The sequence below is a fragment of the Salvia miltiorrhiza genome, chromosome 1, assembly GCF_028751815.1.
Source record: "Salvia miltiorrhiza cultivar Shanhuang (shh) chromosome 1, IMPLAD_Smil_shh, whole genome shotgun sequence".
NCBI classification, from domain to species: Eukaryota; Viridiplantae; Streptophyta; class Magnoliopsida; order Lamiales; family Lamiaceae; genus Salvia; species Salvia miltiorrhiza.
This window is the reverse complement of record NC_080387.1, coordinates 64334700-64352934: the sequence shown is the minus strand read 5'-3', so window position 1 is coordinate 64352934 and position 18235 is coordinate 64334700. Positions and strand designations below refer to the sequence as shown.

At 36.7% G+C, this 18235-nt stretch overlaps 3 protein-coding genes across 5 annotated transcripts; all 3 read left to right on the top strand.

Annotated features, from left to right (window-relative positions):
- Nucleotides 1-1050: 1050 nt before the first annotated feature.
- LOC131004916 (60S ribosomal protein L10) lies at nucleotides 1051-3232 on the top strand. Its single transcript, XM_057931683.1, has 4 exons — nucleotides 1051-1232; nucleotides 1928-2429; nucleotides 2750-2831; nucleotides 2975-3232. Exons 1-4 carry the CDS (start codon nucleotides 1223-1225, stop codon nucleotides 3044-3046), a joined length of 666 nt encoding a protein of 221 aa, XP_057787666.1. The 5' UTR covers nucleotides 1051-1222; the 3' UTR covers nucleotides 3047-3232.
- Nucleotides 3233-4007: 775 nt separating this feature from the next.
- Nucleotides 4008-10523, top strand: LOC131004901 (bifunctional dethiobiotin synthetase/7,8-diamino-pelargonic acid aminotransferase, mitochondrial). 2 transcript variants are annotated; one of them, XM_057931670.1, is made up of 14 exons: nucleotides 4008-4870; nucleotides 5306-5476; nucleotides 5718-5979; nucleotides 6196-6270; nucleotides 6567-6687; nucleotides 7283-7431; nucleotides 7730-7824; nucleotides 8072-8187; nucleotides 8271-8417; nucleotides 8868-9001; nucleotides 9377-9508; nucleotides 9661-9795; nucleotides 9955-10067; nucleotides 10192-10523. In XM_057931670.1, exons 1-14 carry the CDS (start codon nucleotides 4113-4115, stop codon nucleotides 10400-10402), a joined length of 2619 nt encoding a protein of 872 aa, XP_057787653.1. In that variant the 5' UTR covers nucleotides 4008-4112; the 3' UTR covers nucleotides 10403-10523. The 2 variants fall into 2 exon arrangements, with proteins under 2 accessions (XP_057787653.1, XP_057787659.1); XM_057931676.1 differs by lacking the exon at nucleotides 10192-10523 and having other exon boundaries at nucleotides 4020-4870; nucleotides 9661-9821; nucleotides 9955-10071.
- A 2076-nt stretch (nucleotides 10524-12599) lies between these two features.
- Nucleotides 12600-17720, top strand: LOC131004890 (calmodulin-binding protein 60 B-like). 2 transcript variants are annotated; one of them, XM_057931649.1, is made up of 9 exons: nucleotides 12600-12990; nucleotides 13216-13336; nucleotides 14029-14104; nucleotides 14420-14478; nucleotides 14900-15393; nucleotides 16015-16175; nucleotides 16284-16487; nucleotides 16626-16857; nucleotides 16951-17720. In XM_057931649.1, exons 2-9 carry the CDS (start codon nucleotides 13221-13223, stop codon nucleotides 17514-17516), a joined length of 1908 nt encoding a protein of 635 aa, XP_057787632.1. In that variant the 5' UTR covers nucleotides 12600-12990; nucleotides 13216-13220; the 3' UTR covers nucleotides 17517-17720. The 2 variants fall into 2 exon arrangements, with proteins under 2 accessions (XP_057787632.1, XP_057787641.1); XM_057931658.1 differs by having other exon boundaries at nucleotides 12604-12990; nucleotides 16957-17720.
- The last annotated feature ends 515 nt before the right edge of the window (nucleotides 17721-18235 follow it).

The following is an 18235-nucleotide window of genomic DNA, read 5'->3' as shown; positions in this document are numbered from 1 at the left end:
AGGCATAAGCACGATTGGCTGATTGCCACATATTCAAGAGAATTAAAAAATCTACAAATTTTACATACGAATTTTCTTACATATTCGGTTATTCCTATGATCTGTTCGGATCCTCTGTCCCCAAAATCGTGTACCACCCGTGTCCTAACACAAAACTACACCGTTTTGTAGTTTATATTTTCGTCCTCTCTGCAAATAATCAGCTCGGCTCAAGCCGCGAATCATCTCCACCACCGAATAATCCTTCAATTCCTGAGATTAATTTATATATTTTAATATTTTTACTAAAATTAACACTCCACAAATAGTTTAATAATTACATCACAACACAATTAAAATTAACAATTGATTGATTTATAAAATACTAATATTAATTGTGATATGTTATGATTGTCATATACTCCCTCCGTCTCCCAACTAACTTCCTAGTAGGGAGGGACACGAGTTTTAAGATAAAAATATGAAATGTAAGGGTGAATGACAATGGTGAAATTGTCAAAGTAAAAATAAACGAAATATTATTAGGTGGTGGGGTATAATCTAAAATAGAAAGAGAAGTTTTTTTTTGGATGAATCAAAAAGTAAAGTTAAGAAATTATTTGAGGGATAAAGGGAGTATAATTATAATTTAGAATTAAGAAGATATAAAACAGAGAATTATTGTAAATGAAGAAGGTTTAAAGAAAAATAAACTCATGAGATTCTAAACTGCCACTTAGGAGAAATATTATGGAATCCCATTTCATATCAAAAGTAATTACTTTTAGGAGAGAGTTGAATAAATTTTAATAAAGTGGTTGAATGTATTATAGGTGAAGAAAGGGTTTTATTTTAAAATAGTGTTAATAATAATTAATTAATTATATTGTGAGCTAGAAAATGATATACCTTAATGGACCATTTGTGATAGAATAGTTAAATAAATTAATTTATTAAAAGTAATATGATTCTTTTTAAAAAATTGTGTTTGTAAATGAAAATGAATGACTTTTTATATTGTTTTTTTTTATTAAAATAACAATAGAACACTAATTGAGCAAAAGATAGCCAGAAGCTTTAAAAGTCATTTTACTTCCACTTAGGCGAACCGGAACACGGGCCGATATTGGGCCCAAATTCGTAGCTACTAAAGGGGCTTGATTGCAACCATAAAATCACTAAAAAATTAGGGTTAGGGTTTCTGCATTTGTCTTGAATCGGGGAGCCGAGCAGACTCATCGCCATGGGGAGAAGTAAGCCTCTTGGCCCTCTTCAGTTCTTTAATCTATCTATAACTTTTGCAATTGTCTATTATATGAAATTATTGTCTATTATATGAAATTATATGGATGTTGCTGCACGAATAATTAATTATATATCTTATTCGTTTACTTTTGATCTTTATTCATTGAGCTCATATTATTTCAGCTCAATGTCAAAATATTGGATATAATTGATTGATTCACACGTTCCCATTCATTTGACATTTTTGTTTGGTTTTCTGGCTGCTGCTTTTAATGTGATACATGGTGAAATCTAAAATGTTGTGAACGGAGAAAATCATTTTTATCCCGCAGAAAATTCATTTTTGCTATCATTAAGTGATCTTGTACTTCTCCGCCACTGGCCTGCTGAGATGAACTGATCTTGGCCGAAAAGTGCAATGAATGAAATTTCCTGTCATCTTATTTTCAACTAGAATAATTTGAGAGATCGGACGCTTTTAGAAAGTACAGACTAAATAATGTCTCAAAGAAAACTATCTTTGTTATTGGTTTCATGTCATTAATATGTGTTCTTGTAATTTAGCTATCTCTAAGTAGCAGCTGTGCCTGCAATTTTTTTTCAAGAATTTGCTTCTACTTTGATATAATTTTGAGATATTTATTGATGTATGATGCATTGCTTTATGCTATGCTTTAAAATTATGTTTTCCCTTTATTTTCAGGACCTGCAAGGTGCTATCGTCAAATCAAGAACAAACCCTACCCAAAGTCACGATTCTGTCGTGGTGTGCCTGATCCCAAGATCAGGATTTATGATGTGGGAATGAAAAGAAAGGGTGTTGATGAATTTCCTTTCTGTGTGCATTTGGTCAGTTGGGAGAAGGAAAATGTTTCAAGTGAGGCACTTGAAGCAGCACGTATTGCATGCAACAAGTACATGACAAAGTTTGCTGGAAAGGATGCTTTCCATTTGAGAGTGAGGGTTCACCCATTCCATGTTCTTCGTATCAACAAAATGTTGTCATGTGCCGGGGCTGATAGGCTCCAAACTGGAATGAGGGGTGCTTTTGGAAAGCCCCAGGGTGTCTGTGCTCGTGTAGCCATTGGTCAGGTCCTTCTGTCTGTTCGCTGCAAGGATAGCAACAGCCCTCATGCTCAGGAGGCTCTACGCCGTGCAAAATTTAAGTTTCCTGGTCGTCAAAAGATTATCGTCAGCAGGAAATGGTAGCATTCTTATGTTTCTGGTCTTTGTTTTCAATTAATATATTTGTTTCTAGTAATTATTTTCAATGCTGCTGCTTTAAAATACCCATCTTTTGGTTTGTTTTGCGAGGAACTCTCTTTATGCTCTTTCACTGTAGTTATCCAAGCATCTTTCATTGTAGTCATTTCCTATGAAGTTGTTGATGTCATATATGATATAATATCTCTATCCGCAGTTTGTTGATAAGATGTCTTTCCATTTGAAAAACTATGGATTTCAACACTTAGTGCAGTGATTTTCATGGCTGATTACTTCCCTTTTCATTTTCTGCAACTCCCAGGGGATTTACCAAGTACAATCGAACTGACTATCTGCGATGGAAGTCTGAGAACAGGATTATGCCTGATGGTGTGAATGCCAAGGTTTGTGCTGTTTTAACTTTTCCTATTGTTTTTGTCCTTCAATGCTGGAACTTGTATAGTTCAGTCTAATTTTGATTTTTAGATGTGTTTTTTAAATTCTGTATTGCTGATAAATTTTGGATGTTATCATTTAACTGTCTTAGCTTCTTGGATGTCATGGACCTTTGGCGCTAAGGCAACCTGGAAGAGCATTTGTGGATGCAGCTACTCTGTGATGAGTTTTATTGGAATTTGAATGTTGTTGCTTTCTGAGTACACAGAGATTTTGTTTTTGTTTATCTGGATCTTCTTTGTTTCAGACTTGTCAGTTAACATGTTGAATTGTTTTTGTGATATTTTGGTTTTACTTATTAATTTTAATGGCCGTGGCTGCCCTTATACAATGCTCAAATCTCGTTTTCTGTGATTGTGCCCCATTATTCTCTATGTATGAATCGTTCGTTAAATAGCAGTCTAGAGCTACTATGCCCTTTGAATTTGCCAATTCAAACCTCGTGCTCCCTTTATTAGGAACAAACAGATTGTTTCGATCCTCGTGTAGGATTTATCTGCGGAGCAATGTTGCATCCTATTTATTAGAAACTTATGCAAAATAGTGTTCTGTCTTCTATCACCATCTTTTATCCCAAATTTATGAAAATAAGCGGATTTTAACTTGTAAGGTGTAAATGACTGGGTACAAATTCAGTCTTTCCTAACCACCAACTCAAGGTAAAAAAAGGATAAGAAATTTATTTGCTCCGTTTTAGTGAAGTTAAACAGTGTTTTTTCGGCACAAGATTAATAAATTAGTGTTTTAAGTGTGTTTGGTACTAAAGTTAATAATTTGATTAGATGTTATTTTTCTGTATTACTACTTTATATTCACTTATTTGGCCTATAGAACAATGTCTACTAACACATGATATATTCTTCTTCCTTGTTATCCAAAACAATAAATAAGAAAAATGGAGAAAGCAAATTTATCGATAGTATTCACATTCAACTATTCAATGTACATTCTTGGAATTTATAGCACGCATTTCAACCGTAATTTCCTATTTTGATGTCAACTGAAATTATCTATCGGATTCGGAGAGACTTCCTGATGAAACGAAGAAAGATAAAATAAAATGCTCATATAGTTTTTTTTTTTTGAGGGAATATAGGTAAATTAAGTAAAGTCGAGGTCAGCTAATGAAGTAACTAATCCTCGCAATCTATAAGTCGTAACCGTTAAAACCCTTTCCCCCCCACCTTCACAGCTTGACTCACTCAACTGCCACGCGCACGCACTCAGCTATGGCACCCTACACAGTCCTCGTCGCCGTTTCACTCAGCCGCCGTTTATTCAGACAATCCCATTTTGGCCACCGCCACCGCCGCTGCCTTCATTCGGCGGTAGAGTATCCTCTCTCTCACCCGATTTACACAATTTGGGCTTCCAACACTTCCCTCGGGAAAACCCTTGTCTCGGCCGGTCTCTCCATGTCATTCCTTTCCTCCTCTTCAGCACCATTTTCTAAGAGGAGATTTGTTTATCTCAAGCCTATTCAGACTGGGTTTCCTGATGACTCTGATTCAAGCTTTGTTTATAGAAAATTCTGCCAGTTTTACGTTTCCAAATCACTGCCGTTTTCGGTTTTTGCTTCAAATTCCGTTTTGAAAGCTTCCATGCCGGCTGCGAATGAAGTTCTAGGGAACGGTTTGCTAGCTGAAGGTGGTGAGTTTGGTTGTGGATTGAAGAATTTACATTGGTATGAGGAGAGGAAATTGCAGGGGAGTGAGAGCAATGGAGTAGAGCAGTTTCCAGTGTCGGAGGCTGTTTGTAAGACGCTGTATGCGTGGAAAGAGGCCGTTTCACCTCATTTAGCCGCGGAGAGGGAAGAAGCAATGATCAGTGATTCTGAGGTTTTGGATTTGTTGAGAAGATGCTTAGATAATGATACAGTAGGAAATTCCGGTAGTACAGAAGAAGTGCAAGTCATGAGTGTGATTGAGACTGCTGGTGGCGTGGCCAGTCCTGGGCCGTCTGGATCTCTTCAGTGTGATCTATATCGGTGCGTGTTTATTTTATCAGCTTACTGTTAGCATGCTATAGAACCACGTTGTTCAAGTGGATGTAGAGGCTATGTTGGAAGACATTGTTATGGTTTTTGAAGTTAAACTTGAATTATTAAATATGCCTAAGGAAGGTATTGCATGTGTTATATCTCTAAATATGGAAATTCTTCGTCCAAGTTACACTTTTCGGTGGAGATGCATGTTACGTCTATTGTATATATCAAAGAATCTTAGAAACTAACCTCTCTTCTTCAATGATATTAGTTGAAGGTGTGATGGAAAACTTGTATAATTGATGTGGAAGAAGGATAGTTTATTTAAGCAGACAACTCCTGTGTTAGGAGCTTACTTTTGGGATAAATGTAAGAGAATAGTATATGCTGTTATCTTACTCTGTTTTGTACTTTGATGTTTCTTATTTGTTGAAGCAGCCCTTTCCGCCTCCCGGGTATCCTAGTTGGGGATGGACGATTAGGTGGTATTTCAGGAACTATATCTGCTTATGAAAGTCTAAAGCTTCGAGGATATGATATTGCTGCTGTTGTTTTTGAAGACCATGGCCTCATGAATGAGGTTCCGTTATTATCATATTTTCGAAACCGGTAATGAGCTTCTTCTCATTTTCAGCTCTTTTAAATTTTTCTCGTTAGTCAATGAGAAGTTGTATGTATACAGTAGTTTGAGCTTGTAGAAGCTGAATTATCTGGGTATCTGAACTGTATATCAATTTGTTAATTTTTCATCGGTCATCCAATTTATTTGCAAGTGATAAGTTCTTGTTGTCCATGTTAAATTTATGTTTGCATTCTAAAATCTATAAAAAGCATTCTTGGCCTTTCTTAGGGTGCCTGTACTAGTGCTTCCATCTATTCCAAAAGACATGTCAGATGATCTGATCTCCTGGTTCGACAAATCTCAGACAGTTTTCACTTCTCTCAAGGAGATAATGCTCTCAAATTTTCTGGAGAGGACCGAGAGATTGCATGAAATGCCCCAGAAATCATGTGATGCCTTCTGGTGGCCATTCACCCAACACAAGCTTGTACCTGAGGAAAAGGTTACTGTCATAGATTCACGCTGTGGAGAGAACTTCTCTGTTCTCAAGGTTCGTATTTTCACCTTTTTAGTGTAGTTTTTCGCTTAGAAATAGCATATTTAGTATTTTTACAAGGGGTGTATGTTAAGTTTTTATGTGTATCACAACAAAGACATTCTTATTCTCATCTGCCAGTTCTAAGTGGTGTCCTTAATTTAGTTTATTCACATGTTAAATAATACAATTGCTGACTAGGCTTACTGTGTTCACATGGCTTTGTTTCAGAGTTCTGATATGATTTCTCAACAATTTGATGCTTGTGCAAGTTGGTGGACACAGGGTCCTGATGCTAACTTGCAGGTAAGTTTTCTATTCCTTGTATCTCACCCATAATGGTTGTGATGTAATATAAGCATAAAAGTTGCCTTTGGACATGAACCTTGGAACATGTTTTGGCTGTGACATGCTTTTGACTTCTGAGCTCCAGAGTTCATGCTGTGCATTGTAGTGCTCATTCCGACTTGCTAATTCCATGAAATATAAATCATTTTCTGAAGATCTGAGAATAAATTTATTTAATTTATTTTGGAACAGTCTGCATGCATAATTTTGTTAGCTCTTCAGTTACATTACCCCTTATTTTTAGGCGCTTACAGATTGAACTTGCTAGAGATATGGGCTACACTGCTGCAAGGTATGGGCATGTAATGTTTCCAGAGAATGTATATGAGCCAGCCCTCAAATTAGCTGAACTTTTGCTTGAAGGTGTAGGAAAAGGCAAGTTTACATTTTGTTATTTTTCTTGTATGCTTTGGACTTGCACACAGAAAGGCTATTGTTTTAGTAATATATTTGCAAGGGTTTGCATGTAACCAGTACTTAGTGATGCATATTTGAACAACATTCTTCTGCTATGGAGCTCTTTTTAGGGGGAGCATTTTAAAATCAAGTCAACTTGCGATGTAAAATCATTGTGCTTAGTTTTGTTAAAATATTTTGAACATTCAAAACATCTTGTGTTGTGTATTTCAGTTCAATTCTTAAATCCACTGGTCGTTGGGAATTTGGTGTCGATTGCTCATCTTGAAGTAAAGAGGACAATGATGTGCCTTTCTTCCAACACTTCATAGGTCTAGGGAAAATTATGTCGATTACTCATGATATTTGGGAGTTGACTGCTTCATTTTGGAAGTTAATATATGGATTTTGATGACTTGGTGTACTGTAATACCATTTCCATACATGATTGGATACTTTCAAGGACTCTGTGATGCTTCAGTCTTGTTCATAACGTCTAAGTGGTGGCATGTGTGATGACTCTGTGCTCTGAAATTGCATGTTCATCTCTGCTAACTTACAGTCATGTTCACAGGATGGGCATCTCGAGTGTACTTCTCTGACAATGGGTCTACAGCAGTAGAAATTGCTCTCAAAATGGCATTCCGCAAGTTCTTGTCCGATCATGAAATGCTCTCGGATCATTTGAACTCTGATGGAAATGGAAAATGCATTGATCTCAAGGTGAGTCCAACCATTGTGGATGCATGATATATATATTGCTCAATTTTATGACCAAGTGTATATATATTTCTGTTTATTTCTGTTTTTCCCATTTGGTGATGAGCAAGTTCCATGCTCAGCTGCCCATTGGTGTGAGAGTCAGTGTTCGTCATTTCCTTGAGATGCTTTGTGTTGGGTTCTGTGCTTAATGAAATGAAACATACATACGTACATTGATGTTAAATTTTCAATTCAGTCATTTCTAATGACCTGTACTTGGAAGTAGTATAATCTGGAGTTTATGTTTTCTATGAATTAGGTTTTAGCTCTTAGAGGATCTTATCATGGTGATACTCTAGGTGCTATGGAAGCCCAGGCACCATCCTCTTATACTGGTTTTCTCCAGCAACCCTGGTATGATGTTTTTAATATAAGCATGCAAATGTTATCTTGGTTTTGTGCATATTGATTCTTTCTTGTTTGCTATGACATACTTTTCAATCCAATTTCATCGTTCTCCTTCCCAAAGTCACCCTCTGTCGAGCCTTATTCTGCTTTACCTAATCTTTTTTCCTATCCACATTGGTCTTCTGTTGGTTAGTCCATTCGATACATATAATGTTAAATTTTTTTTCTAATAGTGGATCACAAAAATTGACAGGTATAGTGGAAGGGGTCTCTTTCTAGATCCACCAACAGTTGCTTTGTATGAGGGCTCATGGGAAGTTTCCCTCCCTCAGAAAATGCAGTCTGTGATTTCAGGTCATGGAAGCTTGTGTAAGTGAAGCATTATAATGCTGTATCCCCAAGATGAGTTTTATCCTCCCCCCTCTCTATGTAATGCTTGGACTCTTTTGCAGCTTTCAGTTCACGTGATGAAATTTTCAAGAAAAGCCGAGATGCTTCAGGTCTCGCAAGCCTTTACACTTCCTCTATATTACAAGAGTTGGAATTGCTCTCAGATTGTAATGCGCTTTCCCACATTGGAGCATTGATAGTTGAACCAGGCAAGAAACTAGTTTTGTGCTCCTTCATCTTCTTTGAGCTTGAGGTCTTGAAAATTGTTTAGGGTTTAAGGAGGTTTTTTGAAACACCAACACATTGCTGGTCACTAGAGAATGAGGTTGCAGTTGCTGTCCTAAAGTTTGTATTAGATATCTCACACTGAATAATTTGAAACTACACCGTGTGTGCATAAGATTTAGATATACACCGTTCCTAAATTATGAGCTCTTTCTTCAAAATAGCAGGAATTTTCCTGTCAGAAAGTATCTAGCTTGCCCCCTGATGTCACCACCGTTTCTATTTATGAGCCATCTGAGAAATGTCAAAAAATGGGAATGTGGAAACTAATATGCCTTTTCACATGAAGTCTGTTAATCTAGCCTCTGAGATTTTTCAGTCCTACTTTAAGAAGCTAGCAAGCTTCATACGCTTTTAAACACAATAAATTACAGTGGTACAGGGTGCTGGTGGGATGCAAATGATTGATCCATTGTATCAGCGTACACTTGTTACGGAATGCAAACGTCGAAAAATTCCAGTGATATTTGATGAGGTCTTCACAGGATTCTGGCGCCTCGGAAGAGAGGTAGTTGGCAAACTTATACTGTACATTCTTACTTTTAGTTTGCATTTATGCAAGTGAAGGTCTTTTTCTGCTGGGGAGATGGGAAATGAGTTCTTGCTGCTAGATGGGATTTCAAACATTTGTTCTGGGATGGCCAAACTGTAGTTAGAAGAGTTAATATCCTGGAACCCAGCCGTGGCAAAAGTACCATTGATGGACTAGACTGGTGGATCAAACAATGACACCCGAATCCAAGAATTCGCAGTGTCTTATTTTATTCTTCTCATCTGCTTCGGACCCTCATTCACTATGAGGAATTTGACCCCATCTTCTCAATCGTGTTCCTTTATCATCAATCCAACCCCTATTCATGTTGGTCAAAACAATTTATTGCAGACTGCAGCTGAAATGCTCTATTGCGAGCCGGACATTGCCTGTTTTGCAAAGCTGATGACCGGTGGCATCATACCCTTGGCTGCTACATTAGCTTCAGAGGCTACCTTTGAAGCATTTACTGGAGATTCTAAGGTAATTATGCATCATCTGGTCAATGAACATACATCGGCAATGCTGATTTTTCTGGGATATTTATCACAATGTTGGTGCAAGAAAACTTTACTTCCATGTACTTTATCCTGACTGACAAAGACGTTACTGAATGGACACTCCTCTAATTTCAGCTCAAGGCTCTCCTGCACGGGCATTCATATTCCGCTCATGCCATGGGGTGTGCGGCTGCTGTTAAATCTATCCAATGGTTTAAGGACTGTAACACGAACATGAATCTGATACCCGAATCAAGATTGCTTCAGGATGTAAATAGCAGTTTACATAAATAATAGTACTTCAATTCTCCTAATTGTTTGCTTCACAGCAGGATATGCTTTCTCTTCCATTTTACACTAAGACCATGCTCAGCTGCATTCTAGGCTAATGAATCCCTGATAGTGCTTTTCCCGATCTGACATCTGCAGTTGTGGGAAGCGGAGCTAGTGGCGCGTATATCATTTCTTCCGGCAGTCCATAGAGTGGTATCGCTGGGGACTCTCTGCGCCATTGAAATTCAAGCCGAAGGCTCCGATGCTGGGTATTTAGTCTCTTCGCCTGCACTATTTGAGCCACTTGTCAAGTTATTGCGTGTTACATTCTTCAATTCAGGCAGCGAATACTCTGTTTTAAACAAGAAATTTGTGGGGGTGCGTGATTTTCAGGTATGCTTCGACGTATGCAAGTTCTCTCCTGCAGACGCTCCGCGGAGACGGCATCTACATGCGGCCATTGGGTAATGTCATCTACCTTATGTGCGGGCCTTGCACGTCTCGGGACACGTGCCGTCGTCTCCTCGACAAAGTGTACGCCAGAATTCACGAGTTCGGCCTACAGAAAGAAAATCACGCAGCCTGTGCAGCGCGAGTTTATTGAGGATTTTTCAACAATGCATGGCTCTACTTTACTTACTACTGTTTTGACTTCAACACTCAATGTTTTGGACCTATTTCTTTGAGTTCAAATGCGTAAGATGGGTGTCGGTGATTCGGAGAAACTGTTTTGATTAAGTTAATATAATTGGAAAATATATATACTGTGTGGAAGCTTTAATTTAACACCCAATCTTAGTACACATTACAAAGCAACAAAATAAAAAGATAAAATGAAGGACTAAAATATCTAGCTGGCAATTAACAAATATGGCGAATAAAACGAAGCTAAGTCAAAAGCTGCGGCGGGCGAACAACGTAGGTCCTGATACTCGACACCACAAAATGACGCAATCCATCAGCCCACAACTCCACATCATACCTTTGACGTCTCCGCTCTACTTATTCAACATTTTGCTTTTTTTTCATTCAAAAACAAAACAAATTGGGTCATCCAACAATCATAATTCTTTATCAATGTTTTTTTTTTTTTTTGAATTGCTAGTTTATTGTTTTTTTCTATATCTTAATACTCATTTTGGTTAGCCTGATAATTTTAAAATATACTCTCTTCGTCCCATAATTTAATACTCCATCCGTCCACTAATTCAAGACCTACTTTCTTTTTTGATCCGTCCACCAACTCAAGGCCTATCTATTTTTAGTAATTTTTATTTATATTTTAATTGGTGGATCTCAATAAACAATGCATTTTTCTCCACTCAACCAATAAATAATACATTTTGTGGATCCTTTTCTCCAACTAATAAAAATATATTTTTTCTTAAAACTCGTGTTTCCTCTCCTAGGCCTTGAATTAGTGAATGGAAGGAATACTATTTATATTTTCATTTTAGTATGTCCCTCAATTTAATATCTTTTTTTATTTTTAATAAAAAATACTCCATATAATCCTATAATATGTGGTTTTCTTACTTCACTTTAATCACTTTAACACTCTCATAAAGGTGAGACTCTTATTCAACTTACAACACATTCAATCACTTTATTAAAATTCGTGTTATTTTCAAATGGATATTAAATTATGGGACGAGAGCATATGTATAATTTTATGCTTCAAGTTCACTTAGAAAATTTGACTAATATCTTTTTTCTGCTAAACTAACTTTTAAGACATGATTTAACACTAATAGTTTATATTAATATGGTACATAATAGGGGTGAGCAAAATGATCGAAATCGAATCAATCCAAACCGAAATATTAAAAGATGGTTCAATTTTTTTTTTTTTTTAGGTTTTCGGTTTGGTTTTATTTTTCAAATGAATTTGGCTTTTCGCTTTGATTTTGTAAAAACGAACAAAACGAAAACTAAATTATATTTATATAATAATATATTAATTCTTTCAAAAAATTATTAATATATATATGTATATATGTACACATATTGATATTAAATTATTCTTTTTTCTTATTTCTGATTTTTTTATTATTTTGATTTTTCAGTCTTAATTCTAAAAAATTCAATTAATTCGATTTGATTTGATTTTTTTTAAATATAAATTTAATTTCATTTCATTTCGTTTTAACAAAAAAATCGAATAAAAAATCAAATGCATACCCTAACAACTTTTTCTCAAACAATTTGGCATTCATAGTAAATATTCTTCCTAGAAACAAACGCTAACTTTTACTGTTTTTTTTGGATAGGATGCCACCTCTACTCTTTCTTTCTTTTCTTTTTTCTTTTTGAAAATTACAATAGTAATTTAATTTAATATATAAATAAATCATCAATCCAAATGTAAGCGGAATCTGTGCACCACATAAAAGTGGAGAAACAATTGCATGCAAGCATAACACTATTCACACAAAAATAGGAACCTAAATAAAAGTGAGAAAATTATTCGCACATAGACGAAATTGAACTCAAGAGCTCTTATAAAAGAGAGTCTTTGAGTATATTAGTTTTGTCACCTGAGTTATGCCAATGATATCGGCGGATGTCACCTCTATTTTTACTACTGTATAATTGCTTCAAAAACCAATTTTTATACCCCAAAACTCTCAATGTAATAATCAAAGTTCAAACAAGCTCAATGCTTTCTTCCTTGGTTTTAATAATACTATAGTTATAAATGAAGTTCTCATTTCAAAGGATGTTGATAAGAAACAAAACATATTAATTATAAAATATAGTACACGATATAATCTCAATCACAATAATTTGAGTTTTATTCAAGATCACGAAAGTCTAACTAATTAAAAACGAGAAAATACTAAGAACAATCTTTTATTAGTTGAAAAAAAAAAAGAAAATATGCCTTAAAAGAAAAGAAAATCGACATCGTTGCCGAGTATCTAGAGAAAAAATGGATCGATCTAAAATGAGCACAAGGAACAACTGCTGCTGTTAATTAATCGCCATAAAAAACAAGAATAATCAAATATCAAAATCCAAAAAGATTTCTTCTTCCTTTAACACCACATCGTATTTCTGGTGTCTTTATTCACCAATCATCCAAACTCTGACAGAGCAATACACCATTTCACGAGCTGACACGCGCGTGCGCACACACACAACTCATCGCTCACTATTCCGAACCCGCAGCTGCTTTTCGCTTCCTATCAGGTGAATTTCTTTTTGATCAGTATATGTGTTACTTGAACAAGTGTCTTGTATCCGTTGACTGATTCGGTTGGGGGATCTGGGGTTTCGAGGTGAAATTTAGGACGGGTTTTTGATATTTGGGCTAATTAAGATCTGTTTTGACCTGTTTTTTCAACTTAGGGTTGTTTCTACTTTTGGGAATTTATGAATTATTTTGTTTAAATTCCTTTTTTGGGCGTGTTGAAGTGTAAATGCAGACTAGGTATATGGAAAGAACAAACTCGATGAAAGGAAGAGGAAAAAGGAGTTTGGATGGTGGTGGAGATGAAGAGCAGGAGCCCGAGAGAAAAAGGCCTGCTTTAGCTAGGTATCAAGATTGTTATTCCTCTCATTTATTTGTTTGATTTCTACCATGCAATTGTGTGTCATTTCTGGAGAAATTATACGGAAATATGAGGGAGTAAGGGATTGCTTTACTTCCCTGTTTTGCCGTTTTAAGTGTTCTTTTAGATTTCTGGTGATTTTCTTGAAAGCTTTCTTTTGTTGGCTGGCGGCTGGAAATGTGTAAACTAATATGGAGCAATTTATGTCCCTTTACAATCAATATGTTACACGAACTCACTTACTTACCATGGCGTGCGTACACACACACACGTACTCTGTAATTAGTTCATCCTTAATTGAGGATGTCTGGAAACCAATTGATGTTTGCGATTATACACGGTTTACATATTAAGATATAAACTCTATAAATGTTGCATACTCCCCTAAGTTTAGTATTTATGGATACTTTTCAGAACAAATATGTTAAGGGTATATGATGTGATAGCTTGACGTGTCAATCAGCCGGGGATGCAGGTGCAGGATTCTCCGTCTGGAAAAAGTTTTTTCATGTTTCTGTGCTGGCTAAAGCATGCTGCGTTCTTTCTTTCTTTTTGTTTTTTAAAATTTATTCACTGATTAGTAGTTTGAGATATATTTCTACATTTTTTTATATTCGAATAGCTGCTAAGTAAGGTATGACAGTGAATGTTTAATATATTACTCTGTTTTATGCAGTGTTATTGTCGAAGCTCTAAAGGTGGATAGTCTCCAGAAGCTTTGTTCATCCTTAGAACCAATCCTCCGGAGAGTGGTAAAATGAACACCTTTTCTATTCCAATGCAACACTTTTCCTATAGAAATTTTCTACAGACAATCAAGGCTTATTGTCCAAGTTCAGAATTGTTTACTGAGAACATACATCTGAGCCTATGTCTGTGTACACCCTTTTCTCCCTTGTATTTATTGAAAACTTTTGCGGAAACATGAAATGAAAAGTTTTCGTTAAATATTACACACGGCCTTTTTAGCTAACGGCTAACGTAAAGTACTGTATGTTGTCCTAGTGAAAAAAAGAATTCCATGTTTCACTTTATATGATGCCTGTACAATAACTTATCTTGAACAGGTTAGTGAAGAAGTGGAACGAGCTTTGGCCAAGCTGGGTCCTGCTATGCTGAATGGGAGGTTGGTTGCTTCATTTGAACTTATGAAATAATTTATCAATATGTGTTGATAGTAGAAAATTTTGATGAAATTATGAGGGCTGCTTTAGTATGGTGTTGACACAATTCTCTCTCATATTTTTACTAATGTCATATCATATTGATAGTTTTTCTTGTTTATGTTTTTGCTGTGCATAGTGAAATCTTTCTTTATTTGCTTGCCAGTATATTTCCTCACATGCCATTCATCCAGAAATTGTTGTTCATCCAAAAGATAAATGTTTAAAAAGATAAAAAAAAATGAAAAATTCATAAATGGATCTTTTCTAGTCTGGTTCATTGGTCAAACGTCTTGGTTTCTATTTTCATCAGTAGTTTCCTCAACTATATTATTGAAACTGCCTTTATTCCTGGAAATTCTTCCTAAGACTTTGAGAGTTCAGGTCATCTCCTAAACGGATTGAAGGGCCAGATGGGAGAAATCTGCAGCTTCACTTTAAGTCCAGGCTTTCTCTTCCGCTGTTTACTGGGGCGAAAGTAGAGGGTGAGCAGGGTGCTGCTATTCATGTTGTTCTAATTGATGCCAACACAGGCCATGTTGTAACATCCGGACCTGAATCCGCTGTTAAGCTGGACATTCTTGTGCTAGAAGGTGACTTCAATAATGAAAATGATGAAGGCTGGACTCAGGAAGAGTTTGATAGCCATGTCGTGAAAGAACGTGAGGGAAAGAGGCCTCTTTTGACTGGGGATTTGCAAGTCACACTCAAGGAAGGTGTTGGAACTCTAGGAGATCTTACATTTACAGATAATTCAAGTTGGATAAGGAGCAGGAAATTCAGACTTGGCCTGAAACTTGCATCAGGATATTGTGAGGGAATTCGCATTCGTGAAGCAAAGACGGAAGCTTTTACTGTCAAAGATCATCGAGGGGAATGTATGCACATTTTTTTTTTAAATCTCTAACTTTGTTCTATGACACATGGATATAACTGCTCTAGTTCCTATATGACACACGGATATAACAGCTCTAGGGCCATAGGATACTGATGTCAGATCATGGATTGTTAAGAAAAAAAGGGGTGTTACTGGGGAGGCTGAGAGGGGCTGGGATGAGGTGGGGGAGAATAATTCTAGCCTAGGTCTGAACGTACCTTTTATCCATTTTCTTTAAGTTAATTAAGGCTTTTTTTGTTTTTATGATAAGGGGGTCAAGATAGAAGAGTAAGTGACAATTATCAAACACGCATTTTAGGCTTTAGGTCCAAAAAACAATATGGAAACCATGTTACTTGTGTTGGTTGTTTATGTTATATACAATATGTTGAATCTCCATCTATTGTGCACAACTCCATACTGCATCTGGATACCATGTCTACACTATGTTCAAGTTCTTTATTTTCTTTATTTTGGGTCATCCTTTTTATACTTAAGTAATGTCTTTATGATGTAGTTTTCTCACTCTTTCGTGCATTATAAGCTTCTCATTAGTGTCAAGTAATTGTTGCTCGCTTTTCATGTTGATTTATGGATTGACATATGTTCTTTCTCCTGACAGTGTACAAGAAACATTATCCACCTGCTTTGAGTGATGAGGTGTGGAGATTGGAGAAGATCGGGAAGGATGGGTCATTCCACAGAAGGCTTAATAATGCTGGGATATTTACCGTGGAGGATTTCCTTCGGCTTGTGGTCAGGGACTCTCAAAAGTTGAGGAATGTAAGTACCTGTACTTTTCCTTTTTCCCTTTTAATTGAGTTTATTTAATTTGGTACAAGTGCTTATTTGACATTTTATTTTTATTTTTTTGAAATCGTGGTTGAGCAGATACTTGGCAGTGGTATGTCAAATAAGATGTGGGATGCTCTCATTGAACATGCCAAGACTTGTGTTTTGAGTGGGAAGCTTTATATATATTATCCTGACGAGACAAGAAATGTAGGTGTTGTTTTTAACAATATCTACGAATTGAGCGGTCTTATATCTGATGATCAATACTATCCTGCGGATTCACTTTCTGATAGCCAGAAGGTTTGCTAATTTTCTTCTGAAATGAGTTTTCTTGGTAGTTAAATTTGACTTCTAGTTCGATGTTTTCATCTGATTAGCCTCTAAATTACTATTGGATGCTGTGAAATATTCTCTAAATGGAGTATTATTTACTCGCAGGTATATGTGGACACTTGGGTGAAAAAAGCATATGATAACTGGAGTCAAGTTGTTGAGTATGATGGAAAATCGCTGCTGAATTTCAAGCAAATAAAGAAGTCAAGCACATTGACCGATCTTCCTTTGAGTCCGGTCAATTTCCCTAATACCACAGTCAATCAGATTACGCAGCAGAGATTGCCTATTTCAGTTCCCCCCGAGCCATCGGTGGATCAGAGTGTGCTAGCTGGAGGTGAGCATCGTCTTACTGAAAGCAATATTTCCATTGTTTGATAGTCGATAACTAATAACAACGGATGGTGGGATAATATGCTAATGTACCCAGGTTCAGGTTATAATGATGATATGGCTGCAAGATATCGAAATCCGTCTCAGCTTATAAGTCCTGGTCCGCGCCCCCAGTTTGATGCAACATCATTTGCACCGAACAACCATCAGGTCAGCCATCCCAACCAGTTCCAAAGCGATGCATATGACCTCGCCCTTGGTCCTCCTCAATCGACTTCGTCATTCCAAGAAGGGAACTCTTCTCTTCACCAAGCATTACCCTTCGAGGATTGGCCCAGCTCCCGGGAGAAGGGTGTCGATTTCTTGTCTGAGGAGGAAATTCGTATGAGAAGTCACGAAATGCTGGAGAACGAAGACATGCAGCACCTGCTCCGGCTTTTCAGCATGGGCGGCCATGCCCCCATTAATGGTCCGGAAGACGGTTACGGGTTCCCATCTTACATATCGTCGCCTTCTCCGGGATTTAGCTACAACGAGGAGCGAAGCCGTTCAGGGAAGGCGGTTGTGGGTTGGCTGAAGATCAAAGCAGCGATGAGATGGGGCATATTCATCAGGAAGAAAGCAGCTGAAAGGCGAGCTCAGCTTGTGGAGTTAGAAGATTAGAATTTGTTGTTCAAGTACATATCAGCAGTGTCTGACAAACATAGGAGGAACATATCGGAACTCAAGTTTAATGCATCTCTGTATTAGTGTCCTGTACAGTGGTGAAGTGATTGGGTTGTAGGACTTAGTAGTAAACTTGCTTGTTTTCTCACTCTTCATACCTTATTGCTGACTCATTCAAATTCAATGGCTTTTCAAGTGCAATATTACTGTTTCCCCCCCATAAAATGATTGCAAGTAAAAGGTTGCAATCACACAAAACAAATGAAATACTCCTACTTTGTAGTTTGTAGAATGCTAAGAAAATGAATGAAATTGTGATATTTGAAGTTATATATGGAGTTAGGATGAGCGCAATAGTTGTGTTGTAGATGATGATGTAATTGTTGTGGACCCAGCAGCAGCAGCAGCAACAGCACTTGGTTTAGTTGAAGACAGGCGTCGGTATGCCCAACAGATACTCATTCTTGTTACGTCCAAATCTTCATGGAAATTGTCGGCCATAGCTACTTGAAGGTTTTGAGCTGGACACACAATTTACTGCTACCACTACCAAGTAATAAAGCAGCAGCTACCTCATATCAATATCTCTCCATTTATGTACCAAACGCTTTCAATTTCTCATTTTTTCATCCTAATTTTATTTTTCCCCCTTCTATCTTGTCACTTCAACTCTTCAACTAATTTTTCAGCTACATTAACTGTATTTTCTACTCATA